General features: G+C 46.7%; 1 protein-coding gene across 1 annotated transcript in view; it reads left to right on the top strand.

The window, feature by feature from the left end:
- Positions 1–22,125, top strand: part of macf1a (microtubule actin crosslinking factor 1a) — a 190,556-nt gene that overhangs the window by 138,967 nt on the left and 29,464 nt on the right. The window contains 2 exon segments of the mRNA XM_079175803.1: positions 21,166–21,327; positions 21,410–21,580. Coding sequence (XP_079031929.1) covers positions 21,166–21,327; positions 21,410–21,580 — 333 coding nt within the window.

The following is a 22,125-nucleotide window of genomic DNA, read 5'->3' as shown; positions in this document are numbered from 1 at the left end:
TCCTCACCCCACCCTCACACACAAATACACACACACACACACACACACACACACTAAGGTGTGGCATCAACATCCCCCTGCATGCCCCTGGCTCCCTCCGTCCCTAAGCAGCTGACATAGTCTCGGCGTGGGATGAGAACACACACACATACACGCACACACACGCGTGCTAGTGTTGTAGCAGAGGGGGGCTACGAGGCTCTAAACCCAGATGGACATTCCTGTGAAGGGCTGGTTAGTCTGGGTGACAGCAGAACAGGAGGCCCGAGTGTGTCTTCCTGCACACACGTTTGTGAAAATCCCTGTCCTAAATCACGACCGCCCGCCTCCCGCTGTCTTCACCCCCCCCTCCTTCTCCCTCACACCTTTCACCTTCTCCTCTTCTATCCTATTATCCTCAGATAGTCTGCACCTCACCATCCCAGAGTCTTCCCTCCTCTGTGAGCCCGTTACTCACTGTCCTTCCCCGCACCGACTGTGTCAGCAGCTATTTAATGATGGTCGTCTCTGGGTCCATGCTGTGCCGCTGGAACGTGTCCTAATGTTCACCTATTGAGCTGATTACGCATTTAAATCTTAATAATTAGCAGTTAGGAAGACAAAAATAGACATTTTGATGGTATAGCTTGTCTAGAAACGCTGTTGCTTATCAAATCATTGTTTTATACGAACTCGTGTAATGTAGCCCACGTTGTGTTGAGTCCAAATTTTATGTGGATGAGTCCGACACCCTCAGCCATATTTCTGCTCAGCTCTGGAAATCATGAATCATTAGAGACGGGGTCACACTGCAAGACCATCATCTGGTATGTTAATTATCCAGAGTCTAAATGAAAACGCTTAATCTGAGACACATTTAATGTCGATGAAAACCCGTCAACATTCCAGCAGTTGTGGTTTTATGGGCCTTCTGCTTCACAGAAATCTGCTCTCCACTTGTCGTACTGAATATGTAGATATGTGTATGAACTTTCTCCAAACCACATGATGAAACTGACCACTAGGACACGTGTGAAACTAAAATAAACACGGGTTATAATAAACGCAGTTCAGTTTCTTTACACCGTTCATTCAGACCGTACCGAATGGGGTCCAGGTCGACCCGTTTTCCGCCGTTAGCAGCCATGTTGGCTTCCCTAAGTCAGGAGAGTTCAGTGTGTCAGAACCCAGTGACCCTCCCATGACTCCCCTGCTAATCCAAGTCATACGTCATCTGGAACGGCAGCGCTGTTTACTGGCTCTTTGGATATTTCCTGGACTACTTTCTGTCGTTCTGTGTGTGTGTGTGTGTGTGTGTGTGTGTGTGTGTGTGTGTGTGTGTGTGTGTGTGTGTGTGTGTGTGTGTGTGTGTGTGTGTGTGTGTGTGTGTGTGTGTTTGTGTGTGTGTGTGTGTGTGTGTGTGTGTGTTTCTCTGTGTGCATCTAAGTGCATGACCCTGACTGTATTTCTGTCTGCGTGTGTTCATTTAGTGCCTCTAAGGGGCCGAAGGGATCACTCTAACATCATTTCTCTAATCATATAAACGGATTTGTCCAGACGAACTTTCCTATAACCTACTGGCACACACACACACACACACACAATCCCAGAAGCCCAAGTCATAACAATCACTCACTTTCTCGATCAGTCACTGTCGCAGACAGAAAGGTGTGTGTGTGTGTGTGTGTGTGACATCTTAGCCTTTCCACTCACAGGTTCTGTATTGTTTCAGCTGTTGTGAATTAGAGAGGCATGCCTCGGCCTCTCCCTCTCCTTCTTTTCCCCCTTTGCTTCTCTCAGTTCAGTGAAATCATTTGTACTCTCCGGAGGTGACAAATATTAATAAGACCCATCCAATATGATTTTTATACAACCATTCTATTTTCAGAATACTAAGCCAAATAAATGCATCGTTTAACCTTGAACTAAATAATGTCGTCGGTGAAAAGGAAAAGCCAAGATTCACTTTCTGAACACATTTATGTATGCAGTAGTTTTAAAATAAGACTACAGTATATTTTATTTTTGTTCATTTTGTATCGGATACCTGATATTATTTCCAATACATATCAGGGAGTTAAATAAATGTAGGCTACTAAAAAATACTAAATATCATATTAGTGACAGAAAAACTGAGAGATTGAGACAAATATATTGTGCATGTATATTTAAACACATTTATTATGTAGAAAATCTATTTTGGAATAAACAACTCAACCTTTTATATCGCACAAGCGCCATCATACCAAGTAACAAACATCTAATAATAAACATGCGGTAAACAAACACTACATATAGTTCATGTTTTCCTCGAGACACAGTTGAGCTCAACGTTTCCAGTGGTGGTTCATGTCTCTGCTCGGCGCAGCCTGCAGGGAGATAATGTGTCTGTCTGTCTGTCCGCAGCTAGTCTCACATACCACAGGACCCATCAGCCTGATATTCTTTTGTGCTCGTGTATGACCGTCATGGACCGGTGACTCCCCACTCCTCTTAACCGGTCGGTAGGGGCCACCAGTGGTCAACAACTGCTCCGGTAGCATTTCTGGGGATCGGTTAGGCCAAAAACAAACCTTAGGTAGTCTCATTACCTGATATGTTATGATCCACTAAGTGTGGGACGATATGAGATAAATAAATCCCCCTTTTTGTTGTCTTTGCCGCCATCTTTGACTGTTAGCTAGGGACAATTGTGTGAGATTGTTTGGGAGGAGAGGGAGACGCACCTGGCGGAGGTCTGCACTCTACTGATTGCCTACGTCATGGTTGACCTGTCTGCTGATTTACAGCGACACACGGTATGATACGTAATGAATGAAAATGTATAAATAATGGATGTTGAGTAAATACTGACACAGACTTTTGGAGCTGCATTGGGCTCCAGAGGTGGTGCAAGATTCCTGGTGAGGAGGAGAAGCAGGTGGATGTGTGGGAGGTGGAGGAGCCTCAAAGAAAAATGGAAGGGGAGGTTTTGTGTGTGTGTGTGTGTGTGGGAGAGAGGTCACCGAGAGAAAGAGGCCTATTTTTACCACACTAAAACTCCCCAAATGGTGTGAACCACCGCGGAGAATTGACCTCCAAAGTGTTAATAATGTGGAAAGTCCTTCCTGCATTAATCGCACAAGGACTTTAAACCTCCATCCGTAACATAGACTGCCGGCCGAATGAACACACACACACACACACACACACACACACACACACACACACACACACACACACACACACACACACACACACACACACACACACACACACACACACACACAGACAGAAAGCTCGACTGCAGGAAGTGTGACGGTTTGTATTTGCCTAAAAGACTGCCTGGACTTTTTTTCTTTTCTTTTCTTTTTTTCCTTGAAAAGCACACAAGCAGTCGCCCCCTGCACTGACTCGGCGCAAATCAGCCACAAAATCAGCAAAACTCACCATTATGACCCGCAGTGGTGTGTGTAGTTGATTGACAGGCGTGTTTATTGAAGTCATCGGGAGATGCACGCTGCATTTGCTCAGACATGTGTCTTTGTGTGACTTTGTGTGTGTGTGTGTGCGTGCGCTGGGTCTAGGTCTTTGTGTCCGTCTCTGCCTCAGGAACAATAAATTCTTTCACACACACACACACACACACACACACAGAGGCAGGTGAAACGCTCTGCTAGTTAATATAAAACTACCCCTGAGAGTTGGAAAGGAGGAGGGTGGATTTAGGAGAGTAAAAAAGCAGAGAGAGAGAGAGAAAGCGAGATGGCAGCTACTTTTTTTTCCTGCTGCCAGGTTACCACAGAGGCAGGCAGAGAGTGGGCCGGGTGGAGAGAGAGAGAGAGAAGGGAAAAAAATGAGGCTTTGAGGAAGAGAATGACATTAAATGACTGTTTTGAAGAGATGGATTATGGATTTAGTGTGGCTTGGGAAGCAGTGAGAAAAGTATATTTACCCGTCGACAGGTGTTCCCCCAAGAGCAAATAAACCACCTGAAAAAGTCAATAATAGGCACTCCATGCCCTCCACCTGTGTTTGTGTTTGTGTCACTTAGCCGGACTAAGTGGTTTTTCGAGCCTCCAGACGCAGACAAAAGGCGGTGAGAGCCTCTAACTTCGGCAAAACCACAACGGCGTTTCGCGAGGCCATTTAGCGGACGCTGTGATCCGAAGTGCCACGCACCACCTAAAAAGTTTTGCACCACAGTCTGACCTCCCACCACCACCACCACCTCCCCCAGGGAAAATTAAACTCCTAATCCTCTCGTCCCCTCACTCCTCTTTCAACACCCTCCCTCCCTCCTCTCTCCGTCCATTTTGTGACTCTTAAACCAGCCGTGACGACCGAGGAACTAATAAGAGGAGAAGCGGATCTGCAGAGGAATTGACTAATCAAGTTGAATCTTAAACGGGTCACGGGGGGTCACTGGGCGAGGCAGAGGGAGAACGGGGAGGGTAAAGGGCAAATGAAATGAGCCTAATGTGTTTATCAGTTCCTTTACTCTTTCCCTGCGTTCTGTCCTTCCATCCCTCCCCTGGAATGTGGCCCACATCTGCGACTGCTTGGATTTAAACCTTGTTGTGGTCTGTGTGTATGGGATTGTCGGTTAGCCGTGGGTCACGCGAGAGTTTCTGAGCTCAGCCTGTGTGCGTGCGTGTGTGTGTGTGTGTGTGTGTGTGTGTGTGTGTGTGTGTGTGTGTGTGTGTGTGTGTGTGTGTGTGTGTGTGTGTGTGTGTGTGTGTGTGTGTGTGTGTGTGTGTGTGTGTGTGTGTGTGTGTGTGTGTGGCAAGCAAACCGGTGACAACCCCCTTTTGTTTCTATGAAGACGTTTGCCTTGGACGCGGCAATGACAGCTGCAGCGCAACTGACAGAGAGGGAGTGGGTGGTTGGAGGGAGGGAGGGAGGGAGGGCGGGTGGTTAAAAAGAAAGAGTGGGGTATTTAGCATATTTGACATGCAGGCCACGAGGCTGCTCTGTGCAACAGTTGGGAAAGAGAGCGCTCCGCTTGGGAGTATAGGAAGTGTGTTTTGAGGCAAAGGAGAGAGCGAGGGAGAAAGAAAGATCAGCCGAGCTCTGCCACACTGCTTTAAACAAACAGGAGGAAGAGGAGGAGGAGGAGGAACGCCACAACTGACCCTGAGAAGCCTGGATGACAATAGAAACACAAAGCAGCTTGAAGCTCCCTGCCTCTGCTCTGTGGCTGCAGGTTGCCATATTTGCTGGTATCCCCCTTTCTTCTGACTGGACCGGGTGGCTGTTTTTGTGTGGCATCCTGAAGAAACAGACAGCACCCCCCCCTCCACCTCCTCTCCTGCTTTTTTTGTGCACGTCCCCTTTTCCTCCTGGCCCCTCGGTCTCTCCCTCTGACACACACACACACACACACACACACACTCCCCAGCAGGATTGGGTTTCAGTGAAGGCGCAGACGGGAATGCACAAGTGGAGTCTGTGAATATCACAGGCTTTTGTGTGTGTGTGTGTGTGTGTGTGTGATTATATATCTTTTCCATATTTAATTTTTAAACCGGTGGCATTCTTGCTGCTACCGACTCACCTCCAGCTCGACAGAGGGGTTGCTGCTCAACTCTGACAAAGGAGGAAATAAAGGAGTGAATAAAACCAGACTGGACTCACTTCCTTGTATGGAACAAATGCTTTGGGCAGAAAAAACCCAAAAGTCATTACTGATAAGCCTCTTTCTCTCCTGTCGGCTAGCAGTCCCGCCCCCTCTCTCCCTACCTCCATTCCTCCCTCTCTTTCTCTCACTCTGTATCATTTCACTCTCAGAGGACACTGTTTTTGTGCTCCAAAGTGGAGAGGGGCAGGGAGGCGGTCCGGCCCTGGAGAATTAAGAGTGGATTACAAAACTGTGATGAATGTAGCCATCTCACATCACTAGACCCCCCCCCCCAAAAAAAAACCATTGGCTGGTAGAGTAAGTGAGATACTGCCTGGAGGAAACCCTCATCTGGGTTATATTACAGCACATTAATTCATTTGAAATTCCTCTTTTTTGTTTTTGCTCCTGTACTCATTTGGAAACCGTTTTACGAGCCGCTCGCTGCTCAGCGTGAGATAATCAGCCGATATTCAGCCGGTATTTCTTTGGTAATGAGCAAAATCCTCCACTGCACAACTCTTTCTCTTTGGCTCCACGCCCCCCTCTTAGCACCCTGCCTCCCTCTCTATCGCTACTTAACTCCCCTCCTCCTCTGCCTCTCTCTCTCTCTCTCTCTCTCTCTCTCTCTCTGTCTCATGTGTTTTTTCTCTTTTTTTCCGGGAGAGAGGAAACCAGTGTGATTGGAGCACTTCCTGTGTTTTAATACCAGTGCAGGAAACAGAACAAACGGAGCTGAATTCAAACAAAAACAGCAAGAGAGCAGGGAAGGGTGGTAGTGAGCGAGAGAGAGAGAGAGAGAGAGAGAGAGAGACAGAAGGGACATGTGAGTGAGTGAAAGAGAGGAGGCGAGGGGGGGGGAGCAGTGAGAGAGCGAGAGTGAGAGGAAAAGAGAGATTTTTTTAGCAGCTGCAAACCATTTCAGCTGTGTAGTGGCCTGAGAACAGAGACTGGGAGTGAAAGAAAGAAAGAGAGAGCAAAGCGTTGGGAGCCCACACAGTCTCACAGAGAGAAGAGGAACTGGGATTGCGTGGCACTTTGTTTCATTCTCACTACGGAGTCGGGAGCAGGAGAAAGGAGACGGCAAAGAAAGGAAAGGGAGCGTGTCCTGGGATTGTCTGCCGGGGAAAGAGCGAAGCCTGGGCTGGAGCTGGGAGGGCTGTCTGGGTCTTTGCCCTCTGGATACAGTCCCACGACTCACCGCTCTGCCCTGCTCGCCTGCACGCTTTGCCTGCCCGGCTGGTCCAGGAGCCCCCAGCCCCCCCCTTTTCTATCTACCCCCAGATGCCCTCATTCATTCCAGCCTCACCCCCGCCAAGATCCTGCCTGCTTTCGATCTACTGTACCACCTCTCCCCCTGGAGCTGTGGATGATCTGAGGACGAGAGAGAAAGAAAGCAAGATAAAAGAAAATAATTGGGATTTTCTTCGTGCAAAAGCGGAGTGCTTCTTCTCTTTGTTCCGGATTTGTCATTTTTCTAAAGACTAGACTGTTGTGCGTATGATGGAGTTGACGTTGGTTCACTAATGATGATCGTGATGACGGTTACGAGATGTCTTGGGAGGAAAAAATAGCGTTTGCCCTGCAATCACAAAGCCCTGATTCTTTGTGATGGAAGCAGGGGACAGAAAAAGAAAAGAATGCTTGAACAGTCACCGGACCACAAAGTGGCAGTGACTTGGTAAAGGGATTTCTATTTTCATATTTTCCTCGAGTTGGGTTTTCTTGCCCCAAACAGACACTTTCAGTATTTAGCATTGTCTTTCATGTACTGGATTTCATATCCTCGTTCATTTTTCCTGCAAGGAATATTTTTTTTAACCAAGGAGGATACAAGTGAAACAAATCCATGGAGTATTGCACTTTCTTGTTCATTGCACCCCACGCAGCCTTTCTTTTATATAACTGAGTGGGGTTTTCTCACCTTAAAAGGAGACTTTTACACTTCCCTGCCTGTCTCTCTCTGAGACTGTTGAAGTTGTCCAAGCCCTCTCTGCCTTTTCCTGTTGTGCCAAAGAGAGGAGAGGAGACCAGAGAGGAGGAAGGAGGTAAGAGCTTAGTGAGAGTAAAAAAGGAAAAAGGGGTCAAGGAATGAGCTGCTGTACATGAATATGGAGGAGAGAACGGTACTCTGTGATTCTCACAGCAAAACAAAGGAGTGTTATCTGCACGGTCCTCGTCTCACCTTGGACTTTGTACTACTCAGAGAGGGAGATGTTGACCGTTTCTTTCCCTTCATCCCTCCAACTCTCCCTCATTCCTAACCTGCCTTTCAAATAAACAGAGCTGGTGATTAATATGGTGCCGAGGGGGAGGGCTGTCTCTCCCACTCCCTCGCTGATGCCGCACAGCATCTCAGAAAGACCAAGGAAATGCACAACTGTTGAGGTGACATAGGCGAGAACGCAACACTCACCAGTGGAATGAGACTGTGGATGATATCATTTTGAATCATTTCTTGGGATGTGAAACCTAAAGGATTTGTTAAATGCAGCCAGATGGACTGTTTGATTTTGTGGATTATTGGACTGTTTCATTGGATTCATTTTCCACAAAGATCCCTTCTTTGTGAACTGTTTTTAATAACATTTCTGTAAGTGCAGTGCCACACCTGCACCTTCAACAATAGGGTTTCTGTGGCAGCCCAGCAGAAGTGAAAAGGACAGAATGGGGAAACCTCTGAGCCGTCCGGACTGCCTGAGGCAGAACCCTCGCTGCCTTGGAAAAGGGGATGAGGACGAGGCATACATAGAGGATTGCTACGTCCCCCAGCGATCCATATATGATACAATGCGCATCAATGAACAGATTGACCAAGGGACCAAACTGTGTCAACCTTCCAGGAGCACTCTAGGCTCTGGTGGGGAGGTGAGAGGAGAGGGAAGCACTCTGTCCAGCAATGGCACCATTGGAGCGGATTTAGGTGGTGTTTTTGTCTCCAGGAACGCAGAGCATGCTGGTGGAGCGAAGAGGCTAGATGAGAGAGTCATCTTTGATGCCTTAAAGCTAACTGGTGATCCTCAGATAATGTCACCACCAGTTGGCATTGTGGGTTCAGGTTTGCCCATTGCCCCGTCCTCATCTGGCTCTGGCGGGGTAGCTGCAGTAGCCAAGAGGCGTCATCAAGGTGGCGATAAGAGGGACAATCTGAACCGTCGCTCTTGGAAAGCCTTTATGCCTCCAAGTTATCCAGAGTTTGCTGAGAGACTTGAGTTCTCGTCTGTCGAAGGGTCAGAAAAGCGTCTATCCATGGCAGGGATTCCTCTCTCTCCTCTACAGCCAATTCCTTCTCACCTCGCCCCATCCACCCCTACCTCCTCCACTCCTTCCTTACCTCCTTACACACCCTCCCCTCTATCATCTGCTCCCCACACTCCCCCGGTCTCATCTTCGCCGTCTTTGACACCCACAGTAAGCCCCGTGCCTCCTCTGCAGCAGCATCCTCTCAGCAGGCAGAAACAGGTTCATCCTGTGCTGCTGAAGCAACACAGACAGACTCACGTGGCACCGTCGCCTTCCAAAGAACACTTAACCGCCTTTAGCCAGACACAGGCACCCCAGGTTTCTGGAAGTACACCACAGCACAGCCCCCGTATCTCCAGACAGGTAGAGAAAAGAAGGGAGGATCACAGACGCACTAGCAGCTCTTCAAAATCTGCATTTAGGCAGATCCCAGAGGAGCCCGCTGAGTCAGTTAAGGCCTCAGATTCAGAGAGGGACTCTCCTCTTTTGGACCAGGACCAGGGGGACAATGCCCCTCTCATCCCACCAAAACCAGTCTTCTGCCCTCCAACCAAGGCCCGCACCTGGCCCCGCAGTTTAACAACAGGGAAACGAACCCATGTCGGCCTGAGACACAACTTTCCCGTACTCCCCCCTTTGCCTCCCCTATTGGGAGAGGATAGCCACACAGATGAAGAGTCACTTTATCTACTAGACCCCCCATCTCCATTCCTGAGGGAGGAGGAGGGGTTGGTATATGGAGGTCTGCCCCTCTCCCCATGCATCAGTCAGGAGGGAGGTGATGAGGGGCTGCTCGGCTGGGGTATCGAGGGCGGTGAGCTCGAGCGCACGGCTTCCGAGCTCAAATTTGAGGAGGACGAGCGCAGGATTCTTGAGGAGCTCGAAGACGAGGAGCAGGAAGAGTGCAGCTCAATATTTGAGGAGGAGGAGGAGGAGGAGGAGGAGGAGGAGGAGGAGGAGGAGGAGGAGGAGGAGGAGGAGGAGGAGGAGGAGGAGGAGGCATGGCAAAAGGAAAGAGATAAAGCAGAGGAGGAGAGAGCTCAGAGAGAGGAAAGAGAGTGGGAAGCAGTTCTTAAATTAGAGAATAGGGAGATAATTGACCAGTCTTGGGATAAGGAAACACTGGAATCAGAGGGATGGGATTTAACAGGCTCTTCTGGACATTGGCCTTTATTGACTCCCCCCACAGGATTTGGAGGCCCCGGAGCCCCCAGTGCCTCACCTTGCCCCAGCTCAGGGGCTGAGTCAGATGACCTCTTCTTAGAGCTAGAGAAGCAATGTCAAGTGGATGAAGGAGAGGAGGGAGTGGAGATGAGTGTAGACCCTGAGCCTCTTGATCCCTACACACTTCCCTGCTTAGAGGAAGAGGAAGAGGGTAGAGAGGAAGAAGCAAAGACTTCTTGGGAAGATTTTGAAGGAACTCTTCCTCTTGATGCAGTTAACTCTATAGAGCCTGACAGCCTTGCCCCAGACTCAGAGAATAGTACAAACGACTCTAATTTAAATCACTCTGAGCCTACAGATCAGATGACAAACTTTGACTTGGTGCGAGCACAAGACTGTGAAAAGGAACATGGTTTCATCGATGAAGAGTGCGATGTTGACTATATTACGGACAAAGCAGAGGAAGAAGAGATGAGTTACCAAACAGACTCTGCTCTTGGTCAACAACTGGAGTCAGACTCCAGTGGCGTCCACATGTCCCAACCAGACAGAACTGGCATGAGTGACATTACTCAGACAGACTGTGAACAGGTGAGACATGCAAGGACTGAAGCCGAACCGGATAGTGGGGCATCATCGGAGCGTGATGGCGAGGACTGTGTGGAGAGAACATCCTCTCCATCTCGCAGCCTTCTCAACCCGTACTGTGAGGAGGTGGAGCAAGCGGAGGAGGAGACTGAGCAGGACGAGGGTGTACTGAAAGAGGAAGAGGAGTTAGGAACAGAGTGGGATGTGTATGACGAATCTGAGCCAAGTTTGGACAGTAGTGAGGGAGTTCTCGTGGATCACTCCCCCGAGCCTCCACTCACGGGTGAAAAAGAAATTGGCGATGAATGTACACAGGATGTTGACGCTCAAACTTCCTGTGAAGTAGAGCCGGTCCCCTCAGAGATTTACAACCCTGTCGTGGCAAAGACTTGTGACACAGAAGGGACATGCTTTGCATCAGACATTTTTGTTGTCCCCACAGATGTGGTCTCAGGGCTGGACATGCCTGAGCAACAAGACCCAGATCTGGAAACTTCAACAGAAGTGACAGCTAGCACCCCAAAATTGGACTCTGTTCCTCTCGTACACCCTCGACATACAGACTCAGCGCCCCCTCCCTCTTTACCTCAGTCACCTTCTAAACCGGATTCTCGTGGTGCTGGTTTGAATACTAAAGACTCTGAGGCCTTTGTGATATCAGATAGTTTTGTTTACCTGGCTGTATCTGCGCCTACCCAGTACCCCAATGACTGTCCCCCATCTCCACTTGAGGACTCGATTCCCCCGAGTCCTGTCCCCAAACCTCCCTGCTACCCAGACCCAGAGGAGGAGGGAGCCTTCCTTTCCCCTGACAGCTTTGTTTACATGGCGGCACCCGAACGGCCCCAGCCTGGCCCTTCAGATGGCTGCTCGGCCTGCGAGGATGCTCAGGAGCTGGACTTGGACTCGTACTCCGAAGGGACCCACTCTGGGATGGACGGGGTGGAGTTTGTCCTGGGCTCCATGACGGGGGACAGTGACTGGGAGTCAGACGGTTCTGCTCTGGACTTTCCGCCTCTCGTGTCTACAGACCAGGTCTGGGACCAATTGGAGCCAGGCCTGCTACAGGCCCTATTTACACAGACAGAGACAAGCCAGGCGCAGACCTGTAGACCCCAGGAGGACGGGCCCCAGACGGGGGCCACAGATTGTCACACAGACCCCGACTTAGAGTCAAGAAGGAGCTCTAAAGCAGAGAATGAATCAACGACTATATTTCCAAGTTCGGACACTGACACAGAGGCAGAGGTATGCTCTCATTTACTAGTTTGTATGATAATTCATTTCCATGAAAGACTGTGTACTGAACCTCATTTTGGTACTGTTAGTCTATGTATTCAGTCTGCCTCATCATTCATTGTGCTGTTGGTGCAAGATGACATAATTGAGTGAATTGAGGTAAACCATGAATTGCATAGTGCAGTCATATTGTAACATATTGAAAATACATAAAAGAAAGACCTCTGGGAGGTGGTTTACTTAGCATTTATATGTAAGCACAAATCCAGAGTGATTTGGAACAGATATAGTACTAGCATGCAGTGCCAATTAGAGAGAAAGTATTGAATTGAGCCACAGAGACGCTTGAGAAAAAGAGGAGTAAAACAGAAGTAAAACTCTGTTTTCAGCAATGAATGCATTAGACGTGGACATGTGGACACACAGGGCCAGAGCATGGAGAAAGAATTGGGTCGGGTATCTGAGCGTAGAGTGTAACAGATGTAGACATAGCATGGAAAACATATGTGGGAGGGTGAAGTTATGTAGACGCCATAATTAGCTAGTTGTGTTTCTGCAGTGGAGCTTTAAACTATTGCAATATGATGCTCAGAGGGGGGTTTTGATACTTATGGGAAACTACCCTGTGTGTGTGTGTGTGTGTGTGTGTGTGTGTGTAGGTGTGTGTGTGTGTGTGTGTGTGTGTGTGTGTGCGTGTGCATACAGTGTGTGTTTGGGTGGTGGGAGGGTCAGTGCTAATCTACAGTGCATGCACATGTTTGAGATCGATCACATGTTTGTTTGTTTGAAGCTATAAGAGCAGCGTGTGCCCGCGGGCCTCTTATGATGCTGATCCCAAGTGCACAGCATTTATCTTAAGGCCACGCTATTGTTGTGTTTACACTGTGTGTTTGTGTTTGTGTGTGCGTATATAGACCATAGAAGAGTACTTGGATTATGTGTCCATACAAAGGCATGGGTGCTGGGTCTATCCCAGCTGTGCGTGTCCACACTTTAAAGTTAAAAGAATGTGTGAGAAATGTCGCCTTTTGTATGTGGAGCGAGACTCTCACTGTTTGGTGTTTGTGTATACACACATGCTGCCGTGTACAGACACGGATCTGAAATGGATGTCCTACGTTTAAATGCTGCAAGAGTAGCATGTCGTGGAACTGACACAGAGGGCTGTCGGCGTGACTGTGTCACTCGTCCCTCCGCGTCCATCTGCACTCCGCCTCCTTGTTTGTGTAGTAGTCACTCCTCTCCCGTCCACCTCTGCGTTTGACCCAGATTTGCCTGATCTGAACCCTGTTTTTTTTTTCTTTCTGTTGTTGTTGCGCACAGACTCTGAATTTAGCTAGTTTTTGCAGTCCACCTTTGTTATCATGCTAGTTGAGAGAATGGTTCTTTTTTGAAACATGCAAGATTGAAAGTGTGGGGTTATGGATATTACGTCTGATTTCCATGTGCATTTCACTACCAAAGCTTTACCCCATTCCAAACCTGTTGGTAGAGGCTTAATGTCCGGCAGAGACATCTAATCATTTCCGTGCACGTCATGAACAAGCAGTGTTGGTGCCCACTGATGGTCCCACGCTGACGATGCAAACCTCTGGTCCTCTTTGATTACATTACATGTTGCCTGCTCTGAACTACTCGACCCTTTTTCCTCTCTGTGTGTTTGTTTGTGTGTGTAACTGATGTTTGCGTCTTTATGCGTTATCAGTGGTCTGTTTGCTCTGTGTGCAGTCACAGCATCTCTGGCTTCAGTATAATGTAATCAGATGTCCCGTCCACTCAGATCTATCAGAGGAGACTTATAGCTGCACAGAGTGCAGACGATCGGTAACGATGTCACGCTTGATTTTAAGGAGAAAAAAAAGCTTTCAGAAGTCAGAAAGGGAAACATGGGGAGTCTGTATGCATCACAACTATTCTTACTACTTTTCTATTTCCAAGATCAGACAAAGAAGAAACTTTTAACACCCAAAAAGAGTAAACTTTTCTTTAATGAATTTGGAATTCACTTTTGTTTTGCGGTGAATTCTCCTTTTGTTCAGCCGCGCTCCCTCTCAACGGACTCTTTCTCCCCCCCTCTCCCCCTCCATGCTCGGATGGTGTTGTTGTCGAGATAAGGAGGTGAGAGGTAAATACTGAGGGGGAGCTGTCTCAGCTAACATGGCTACACACACAGTGTGTGTGAGGCTTTCTGGGGAATATAAACTTGGATATCTGATAAGAATGTCCCAGCACTTAACACTGGAACTCTGGTCCTGTCTCTCGCTCTGTTCTGTTTGTTGTCCATTGACCTGTCTCGCTTTTCCTCACATCTGTCTGTCTGCCTCTTATTTATTTTCCTTTTCTGCACTAATTATTTCTCCTTTTTAGCTCTGTTTTTAAGTTTTCTTTATCTCCCATTCAATCAATAATTCTGCTCCAAAACCAAAACAAATACACCGGGTCGTTTTTTAGTGAAGTTGCCGACAGAAATTCATTGAAAAAGGGGACGTTGTGAAGACATGGAGAGGACGGATAGACGCACTGAAAGACAAAGAGGCAGACACAAACAGAGCAGTGACAGGCGACATGGAGGTTGGATGGAGGAAGCCATTGTTTGCACGGGGGGGGGGGGTAGAAGAAGCAGCACCTTTTAGTGCCGCGTGAGGCTTTGGTACAACGATAAGAGAGCTCGGCTGGCAGGCGCACGCAAGCAGAAGGTCTTTGGATTAATATGGAGCTCGTTTTAAGGCGCAGTGTGAGTTTGCGCACCCCACAAATGCACACAGACAGACAGATGGACGAGCTCGGCATGCTGTTTGATGAAGTGGGGCGAGAGAACGCACGCACAGACAGACAGACTGTCCTCAATTGAAATCCAGAAAACAGTTTCAACACACAGTACATACAAAACATATTCCTGCAACGCAACGCAGGTTTCTTAGATTCAAGAAGAAATGAAGAAAAGCTCTTTTAGATCACATTCCTTATATTGTGCACATTGCATATTGTATCATCTTTTCTCTCTACAAAACAAAATATGACATGTACTTACATAAACTAGTACCAACCAACTTTAACCAATAATATCATGACGTCCATCCATCAATCAGCTGTGTGTGTGTGTGTCTGTGCGTGCGCAGCCACATTCCTCTGTAGCTTTGTATCGTGCTACTTTCTAAGCCCGCCCACTTTTAGCGGTCCAATCCAATGCGGAGGATTGTAACTGTGCACCGCTTAAATATTCTGTTTCACTGGAGAATACGTTGCAGAACAGAAGCTACAGACTTGAACACAGAACACAGTTTGTGTGAAAGTCCAAACGGACCTTTTCTGTTGTTGCACTGCATATTTATACTTCAGAAGTGATTTCCTGGAAGTCGGCTGCTTTTACCAGTTTTGTATATTAGTTTTGGTTTTGAAAATAGTTTTGAAATCAACTCATGAGGTAGTTAAAAGAAATGTACCCACTTTATCCCCCAGAGGAAAAGGCAGGGAGAAAACCACAAATTATTGCAAAAAAGAGAAGAAATTGGCTCTGGACTAATATCTTAGTCCATGTGGTTGGAGAAATATGGGATGGAATTTGATGTAATCACACACATGGCAGATTGACATGGGATTAAAATCACAGACGTCCTCCACACTAATACAAATTACTACAGGTCCCCAGGTCATACTAGTCCCGTGCGAATAGAGCTTAACTGTGTGAAATCTGCAGTTCCCAAATCATTTTTTAATAGAAGACTGAATAGTAGGAGCGAACAGGGTGGGGGGGGGAGAGGAGGCATTGAAAGACAGATGTGGAAGCAGAGAGAGCGAGAGACAAAACGGGGGACAGAGAGAGAACCAGGTGGCTCCAGGTCCGCCGCTCGTACATTCATGTTTTGATTGATGTGATAATTCTGGTTCTGAGCAACCGCCTCCGGGATTCAACCTGCGAAAAAGACGGGAGAGAAGGAGGAGGGGGGGACGTGTTTGGGGAGACACAGAAAAGCATGAAAGCAAATGCGGGAACACATTGATCTCCCACTGGGATTGAATGCAGATGCATTTCAAATGTAAAAAGACAGAAGATCTAATATTTGAAGCGTTTTCCACGATTTTACATATTCTTGTTTCGACATCACTCTTCTTCTCTCACAGCGAAATCAGCGAGACAACAACGCTCGTGTGTCACCCTCTCTGTGTCCGTCTCACAGGGAGCTGATTAGCTGCACAAAAATGCCCCAAAATGATGTGAAGAACAGAGCGTTTGTATGAAGGGAAACAATGTGTGTTTGAACAATCGCAGCTCTAAAAGAGAAAAGGAGGCGGGACAATAAAGAGGACAGTCAGGTTTGAGCTAACACGCTTTGAATACAGAGCACATTTGCATGAGATTTGTGTCCGTTTGTTGATGTTTGAATAAGCCATTTCTATCCCGTGTCTGGGATGGGTCAGCCCCCCCCCCCATATCGACAACAGTTTGGAAAACACATTCCTGCTTCCTTCCTCCCCTCATTCCTTGTTCCATTAAAAGAGAAAGGAGGCAAGTGAAGGAGGATGAGGGGTTGAAAGACAGGAAGAGAGTGAGAGACGAGGCAGAGGCAGGACTAGAGGGTGAGGGAGGGAGGTGACGGGGTGTGAAGGAAAAGCAATGGTTCACAATTCTGTTTCTCCGCTCCGGTTTTCCATTTACTGGAATCTGTTATTAATAGAAGGCCGGTCCCGTCTCTCTGTTTCATTCCCCCTTCTCTCCGGTCGAGAGCAGCTTCAGAGGCGACACTTGGATGCACAGGTTGTTTTGTTTTTTATATGACCACCAGCTCTTTTCATGATCACGTGGTTATGGAAATCCGTTGTGAAGGGAGAGCGAGATGAAAGGAGAGGACACAGTTCAGAGAACTACTTTGAAGCTTTGATAACAAGTTTGAAAACTCAGTGTGCAACATCCTGCATGCTCCACATTTCTGTGAGGTACTACTTCTGGAAGCATGCGCATGTTTTCTTCTCATATGTTTGCAGCAGCAGCTTGTTTCCATGTGCTGTCTTTAGTAATTCTCTTTTCTCAGAGACTTGTTTCCTCTTCTGTCCGGGTTAACAAACCGATTGTCCTTGAGGGCCGGTTTGGCCGTGCGTCACAAACACCGTTATTCCTCTCCTCAGCGCTATTGGCTCGACAGATGACGGCTAAATATAGAGCACCCACACACATGTTCATGTACAGCAGACATACAATACAGCATCGACTCCTAAAGTGAGTTTGAATTACACCTTTCATTTTGTATCTGTGAGAATTTAGCGATTTCAGGAGCTTTAACAAGCTCGTTTGGAATTCCTGCTTGAAAAATGACAATTTATCAACTATCAGAATAATTTAATTTACTCCACTTTAAAGTTAGATTTGACCCTCTCGTCCAACCTCTTTGATTTTTGTCTGTCACCTCTTCTATGTTTTTTTGCGACGGCCTATTCACGCCATTATAGGTCAAATAATACAATTTCAATTCAAAAATCCGGAGCCGCGGGAAGGGGCATAATATTCAGAGAAAAGACAGTTTAAGTGGTACATTTACGAGAAAATAACTTTAATATTCTCTGAGATTATAAAGTAATTTGGGACAGAAACCACATCGCTTCATTTTGCAAAGTTGGATCAAACTCATCACAGCACTGACACCACGGTAACACTAACATAATGTAGTCATTATGTTAGTGTTAGAAATGTAACTGATAGCGAAGTTTAAACTTTTATCCACAAATCACAGATAACCAGGCAAAAAAATAGATAAACATAAACATTTCTCTAATGCCCCCCCGCCCCCCCAGCGTTCAAACAGCCTCTTGAACTGATGTCTATTTGATGAGACAATGCAAACAGTATTTAGTCAGATCCACTTACATCCCAGTGTTTTGGGGGTTTTTTTGTATCGTCTGTCCACACTGAGCTGCGGCTGAAGCGAGAAAGCCAGTAGAGTCCAGATGGAGAGACTGAGGATGGGAGAAAGCTGTGGTGGGGGGGGGAGGTGCAAAAAGAGGGAAGACCAGAGGTAGAGAGAGACGAGTGATGACATGAGAGGAAGAGGAGGAGGTGATGGGCAGAAGGATGACAAGTACGGCGCTGAGTTAGCTCAGTTAAGAGCGTGTGCGTTGCTGCGTGTTGGGCTGAGGTGGAGAAGAATGACAAGTATTTGGGACGTTTTCCAGAGCTCTGGTTTAGTGGAGTCAACCGCTCTGAGGAGGGGGGAGGGAGGGAGGGAGGGAGGGGGAGAGGGAACAGAGAACAGTTATGCACACAGCGCCAAATCACATTCATATACATCCATGTGTATGTTTAGATGATGAATGGATGTTTTTTTCCTTTTTTGTTCCCCTATCTCTGACACACACACACACACACACACACACACACACACACACACACACACACACACACACACACACACACACACACACACACAAGGATAAGGCATGGTAGGGTGGAACAGGTCATGGCTGCAGTCATTGTTGTTCTGGCCGACAGACTTCCTGTTCCAAGCAGCTATGACGCCCATCACCACAACACAGCTGCGTCCAAACTGGACAGGAACACACACACACACACACACACACACACACACACACACACAGTCTGCTTATTCACATTTAATCAGATTCCTACCTGTAGAACACGTCTATTTTATACACACATGCACGGATTAGGAACTATATGCACACGCTCGCACAAAGCCGTGGCATGGAGAACCTGTAGTTTGATGCCATATTTTAACCAGATGAACAGAAAACCTGTAAACTCTTAGATTATGCCCCACGGCAGAGCCTCGGACACACGCTCCAGCAGAACCAGCCACTCAGTACAATGTCTGTAAACAGCCTCAACACGTCATAAATCTCAAATCTAAGCTTTTGACAGCTTTTCAATGCAGCGGGAGGTGTTCTGAATGAAAGGCTAATTATAAACCTTTTATTTAGGCTGGATTTGTCATCAAAGTGGAAACTTTCAAATTATCTGTTTCAATATACCCTCAAATATAGACTGATATTCTGAGATATCCACCTTTTACTGCTAATATTCAAGGCTAATATTGTTTATACCACGGTTTTGCTTTTATTTGTTGTCAATTAACAATGAAGTTTAACTAAAATGTGCAGATAGTCTGATAGTCTGATAGGCTGACAGCTGGCTGTTTATTTGTTGTGGGACTGATTTATGGAAGATGAAAGAAGGTTTTCTTTTGTGGTGAAATAGGGGGAGAAGCATCTCTTGTTCAGATGTTTTTCTTTCAGTTGTTTTAGGTTCAGTGGTGGTTTGTTACTATTTGACTGTTGGACACCCACGACTGTTGTAGCTTCTTCCAGACCATAATGGGGTTTCACTGAAACTCAAACCTACATTTTACCTCACTTTAACTGCACCCTCTTCAGTATTGTCACACCAGCTTTTTTCCCCCAGGCGTTGGATTTACCAAAATCTGCTGTGTGTGTGTGATTGTGTGTGTGTGTGTGTGTGTTGTGGATGTGCACATCTGGTTGTGTGTGTGTGTGTGTGTGTGTGTGTCTGTGTCTTTGTGTGGCCATTGGGGTTTGGCTGCCAAAGCATTTTTAAACCACCAGGCCTAATTCTCCCTCTGTGGGCCTTTTCTGAATGTCAGGACTTCTTAAACGTTTTCATGACAGCCCCCCCCCCCCCCCCCCCCCCCCCCCAACATTACAGCCTCGGGACCCCCATTTGTCTGGATTTTGTCCTAAAAATGACCGAAACAAAAGGAATGTTGCAGTGTTGTGGTTTGCAGTGTTGCCACAGTTTAGGGAGCTGATGGAATACCGTGAAATAGTGAAAGCTATGTTGTTGGATATAGCCGGGTGCTTTACAGGAATTTAACAGAATCCAATGGTTTTTCTCACATTTAATGCATTAGCTGTTGGTTTTGGGAAGGTTTTTCTCTACAGTAGAACTGTTTACCCTTTTCAAAATACAACATTGACAAATCAGGCTGGAACAAAATTGTATTGGTCAGGGATTCACTCCGAATTATGAAACGTGAAATTGAGAAGTCACACAGTTTTGTATTGCAATGTAGTGTTGCCTTGTGTTGTTTAAGGGATGCAGCTCAAGATAACTTTCTTTAATCGATCAATATTTTAATTGAGCACTAAATCTTTTAGTCTTTAGTTTAACAGAAATTGAAACTGCTGTTTTTTTCCAGACACCAATCAAAACATAAATAAGTGTATATATTCCATTTAAAATGGTAGGAATGACACATTCTTATAGTTTTGACACAATAACCACCGTCAAATAGGATGTGAGCTCACCCATGGACAGACAGCGATGTACACACTCGCTCACGCATACACACAACCGATCTCATTAGCTCCTGGAAGACAAAATTATATCAATAATTAAACAATTTATTGTTTTGTTAATTGTAAAAACAATGTGTAGATTAATTGTCAGCATCTGTAAATAGTCTTTTGAGTGGAAATACAATTAAATCGAAGACACTTATTTGCTCGGGACGTCCGCCAACGATCCCAAATAGGACCTTGGACCTTTACTTGGGTTACAGTATACCCATCTATCAGACTAAAGGCCGTTGGAATATATAGGCCAGTGCACCCACTTCCTCCTCGCTAACCTATATGCCTAATAGTGCCCCCATCTCTACGACCGCTACAATACTGTGTGTATTTAGAAGCAGTAGTGGCCCAGATTTGCTTTGACAGAGTATTGGCTGTTGCTTCGTCTTTTTTTTTTATCGGTGCCCGGGAAGTCAAGTCTGGTTGTCTTTAGAGTCGGGTGGCTGCCTCTATTGTCATCACAAGATGGCTCCAGCCCTCCGCTGTGACGTGCGTGTGCGAGTAATGCGTCCAGACAGGCGAGGTTGCGCGTGTATTTGCTATAACTGTGAGCGACGGCCTGTGTGTGAATTTGGGTGTGTGATTAAGTGAAGGTTTTGTGCACCCATGCAAGTGTGTTCGCGTATTCTACCGTGTATGTGTGTGTGTGTATGTGTGTGTGTGTGTGTTGTCGACTCAGCCTTTTCCAGTCAGCCCCTTACTCGCCTAACTCTCTAATCCCCATAATCCTCTTCTCCCCCTCCCGTTTTTGTTCCTCCTCCCACCTCCCTCATCTCTCCTCTTCCCTTCCTGTCTCCCGCTCCTCTCTTATCTCTGCACATCCCTCTGTCTGTCTGTCCCTCATCTCCTCTTATCCAGTCTCTTCTATATATATATATATATATATATATATATATATATAGGAGCATAATGTGATAAAACTCATGTCCATTTGTTGTGACGCAGATTGAATGTTCAGTGTATTTTCGGTTTAAACTAAGTCCTTCTTCTTGTGTGTTGAATAATTCAATGAATGGCGGCCCTTCCTCTTCCAGGCTGTGGAGAGAGAGCAGGTGGACAGCATCCAGCCGAAGCTGCAGCACATCAACGCAGTGGGTCAGGGCCTGATCCAGAGCGCCGGCAAACACACCGACACCCAGGCTCTGGAGCACGACCTGGAGACCACCAACCTCCGATGGAACTCACTCAACAAGCGGGTACGTCTCCGTATAGACTCGGGCATAGCAGTATGTCGCATCCACTTCCTCAACTCACAAACCCGCCTCCCCCTTTCCTCAGGTGGCAGAGCGCATTGCCCAGCTGCAGGAGGCCCTGTTGCATTGTGGGAAATTCCAGGATGCTCTGGAGCCTCTGCTGAGCTGGCTGAGCGACACGGAGGAGCTGGTAGCCAATCAGAAGCCCCCGTCAGCCGAGTACCGCGTGGTCAAGGCCCAGATCCAAGAACAGAAGGTACGAGAAGATCAAACAGAACCACATGTTCACATGGAATAACTAAAGTGATAAGACATGTTTTATTTGTTTAGTTTTTTCAGAAGTCCAAACAGAGCTAAAAGATGTAAAGCTTCAAGCAGAGTGTCTTTCTTTAGGTCCTCAAAAGTACATTTTGATGAGAAGGGTTTTACATTAAGTGTCAAGCGGTGATCATCAAGCACAGTTTTAAAGGGACAGTTCAAATGATTTGAAGTTCATTTCCATAGTCCATATATTATCTCCAGTGGATGGCCACTTTGGGGATAACAGGAAGGAGTACCAGCACGGTAACACAGGTAGATATACGGGTACACCGCTATCTATGTGTCTATAGACTGTCTATGGATAAGTTCCTCTTACAACCCCACAAAAATACAATCCAGACTTTCCCTTTAATCTACTGCCACCCACATCCTCCTCTTTGAAGTATCCGGCCAGCTTCTGTATGTGGAATTGGATTTTCACTTTCAATATTTCTGTATTCTTCTTATTTTATATTTTACATTATTGTGAGAAACCTTTCT

The sequence above is a fragment of the Pholis gunnellus genome (assembly GCF_910591455.1).
Source record: "Pholis gunnellus genome assembly, chromosome: 16".
In the NCBI taxonomy this organism is placed as follows: Eukaryota; Metazoa; Chordata; class Actinopteri; order Perciformes; family Pholidae; genus Pholis; species Pholis gunnellus.
The sequence above is the reverse complement of the archived record's forward strand: the minus strand, read 5'-3'. Positions and strand labels throughout refer to the sequence as shown.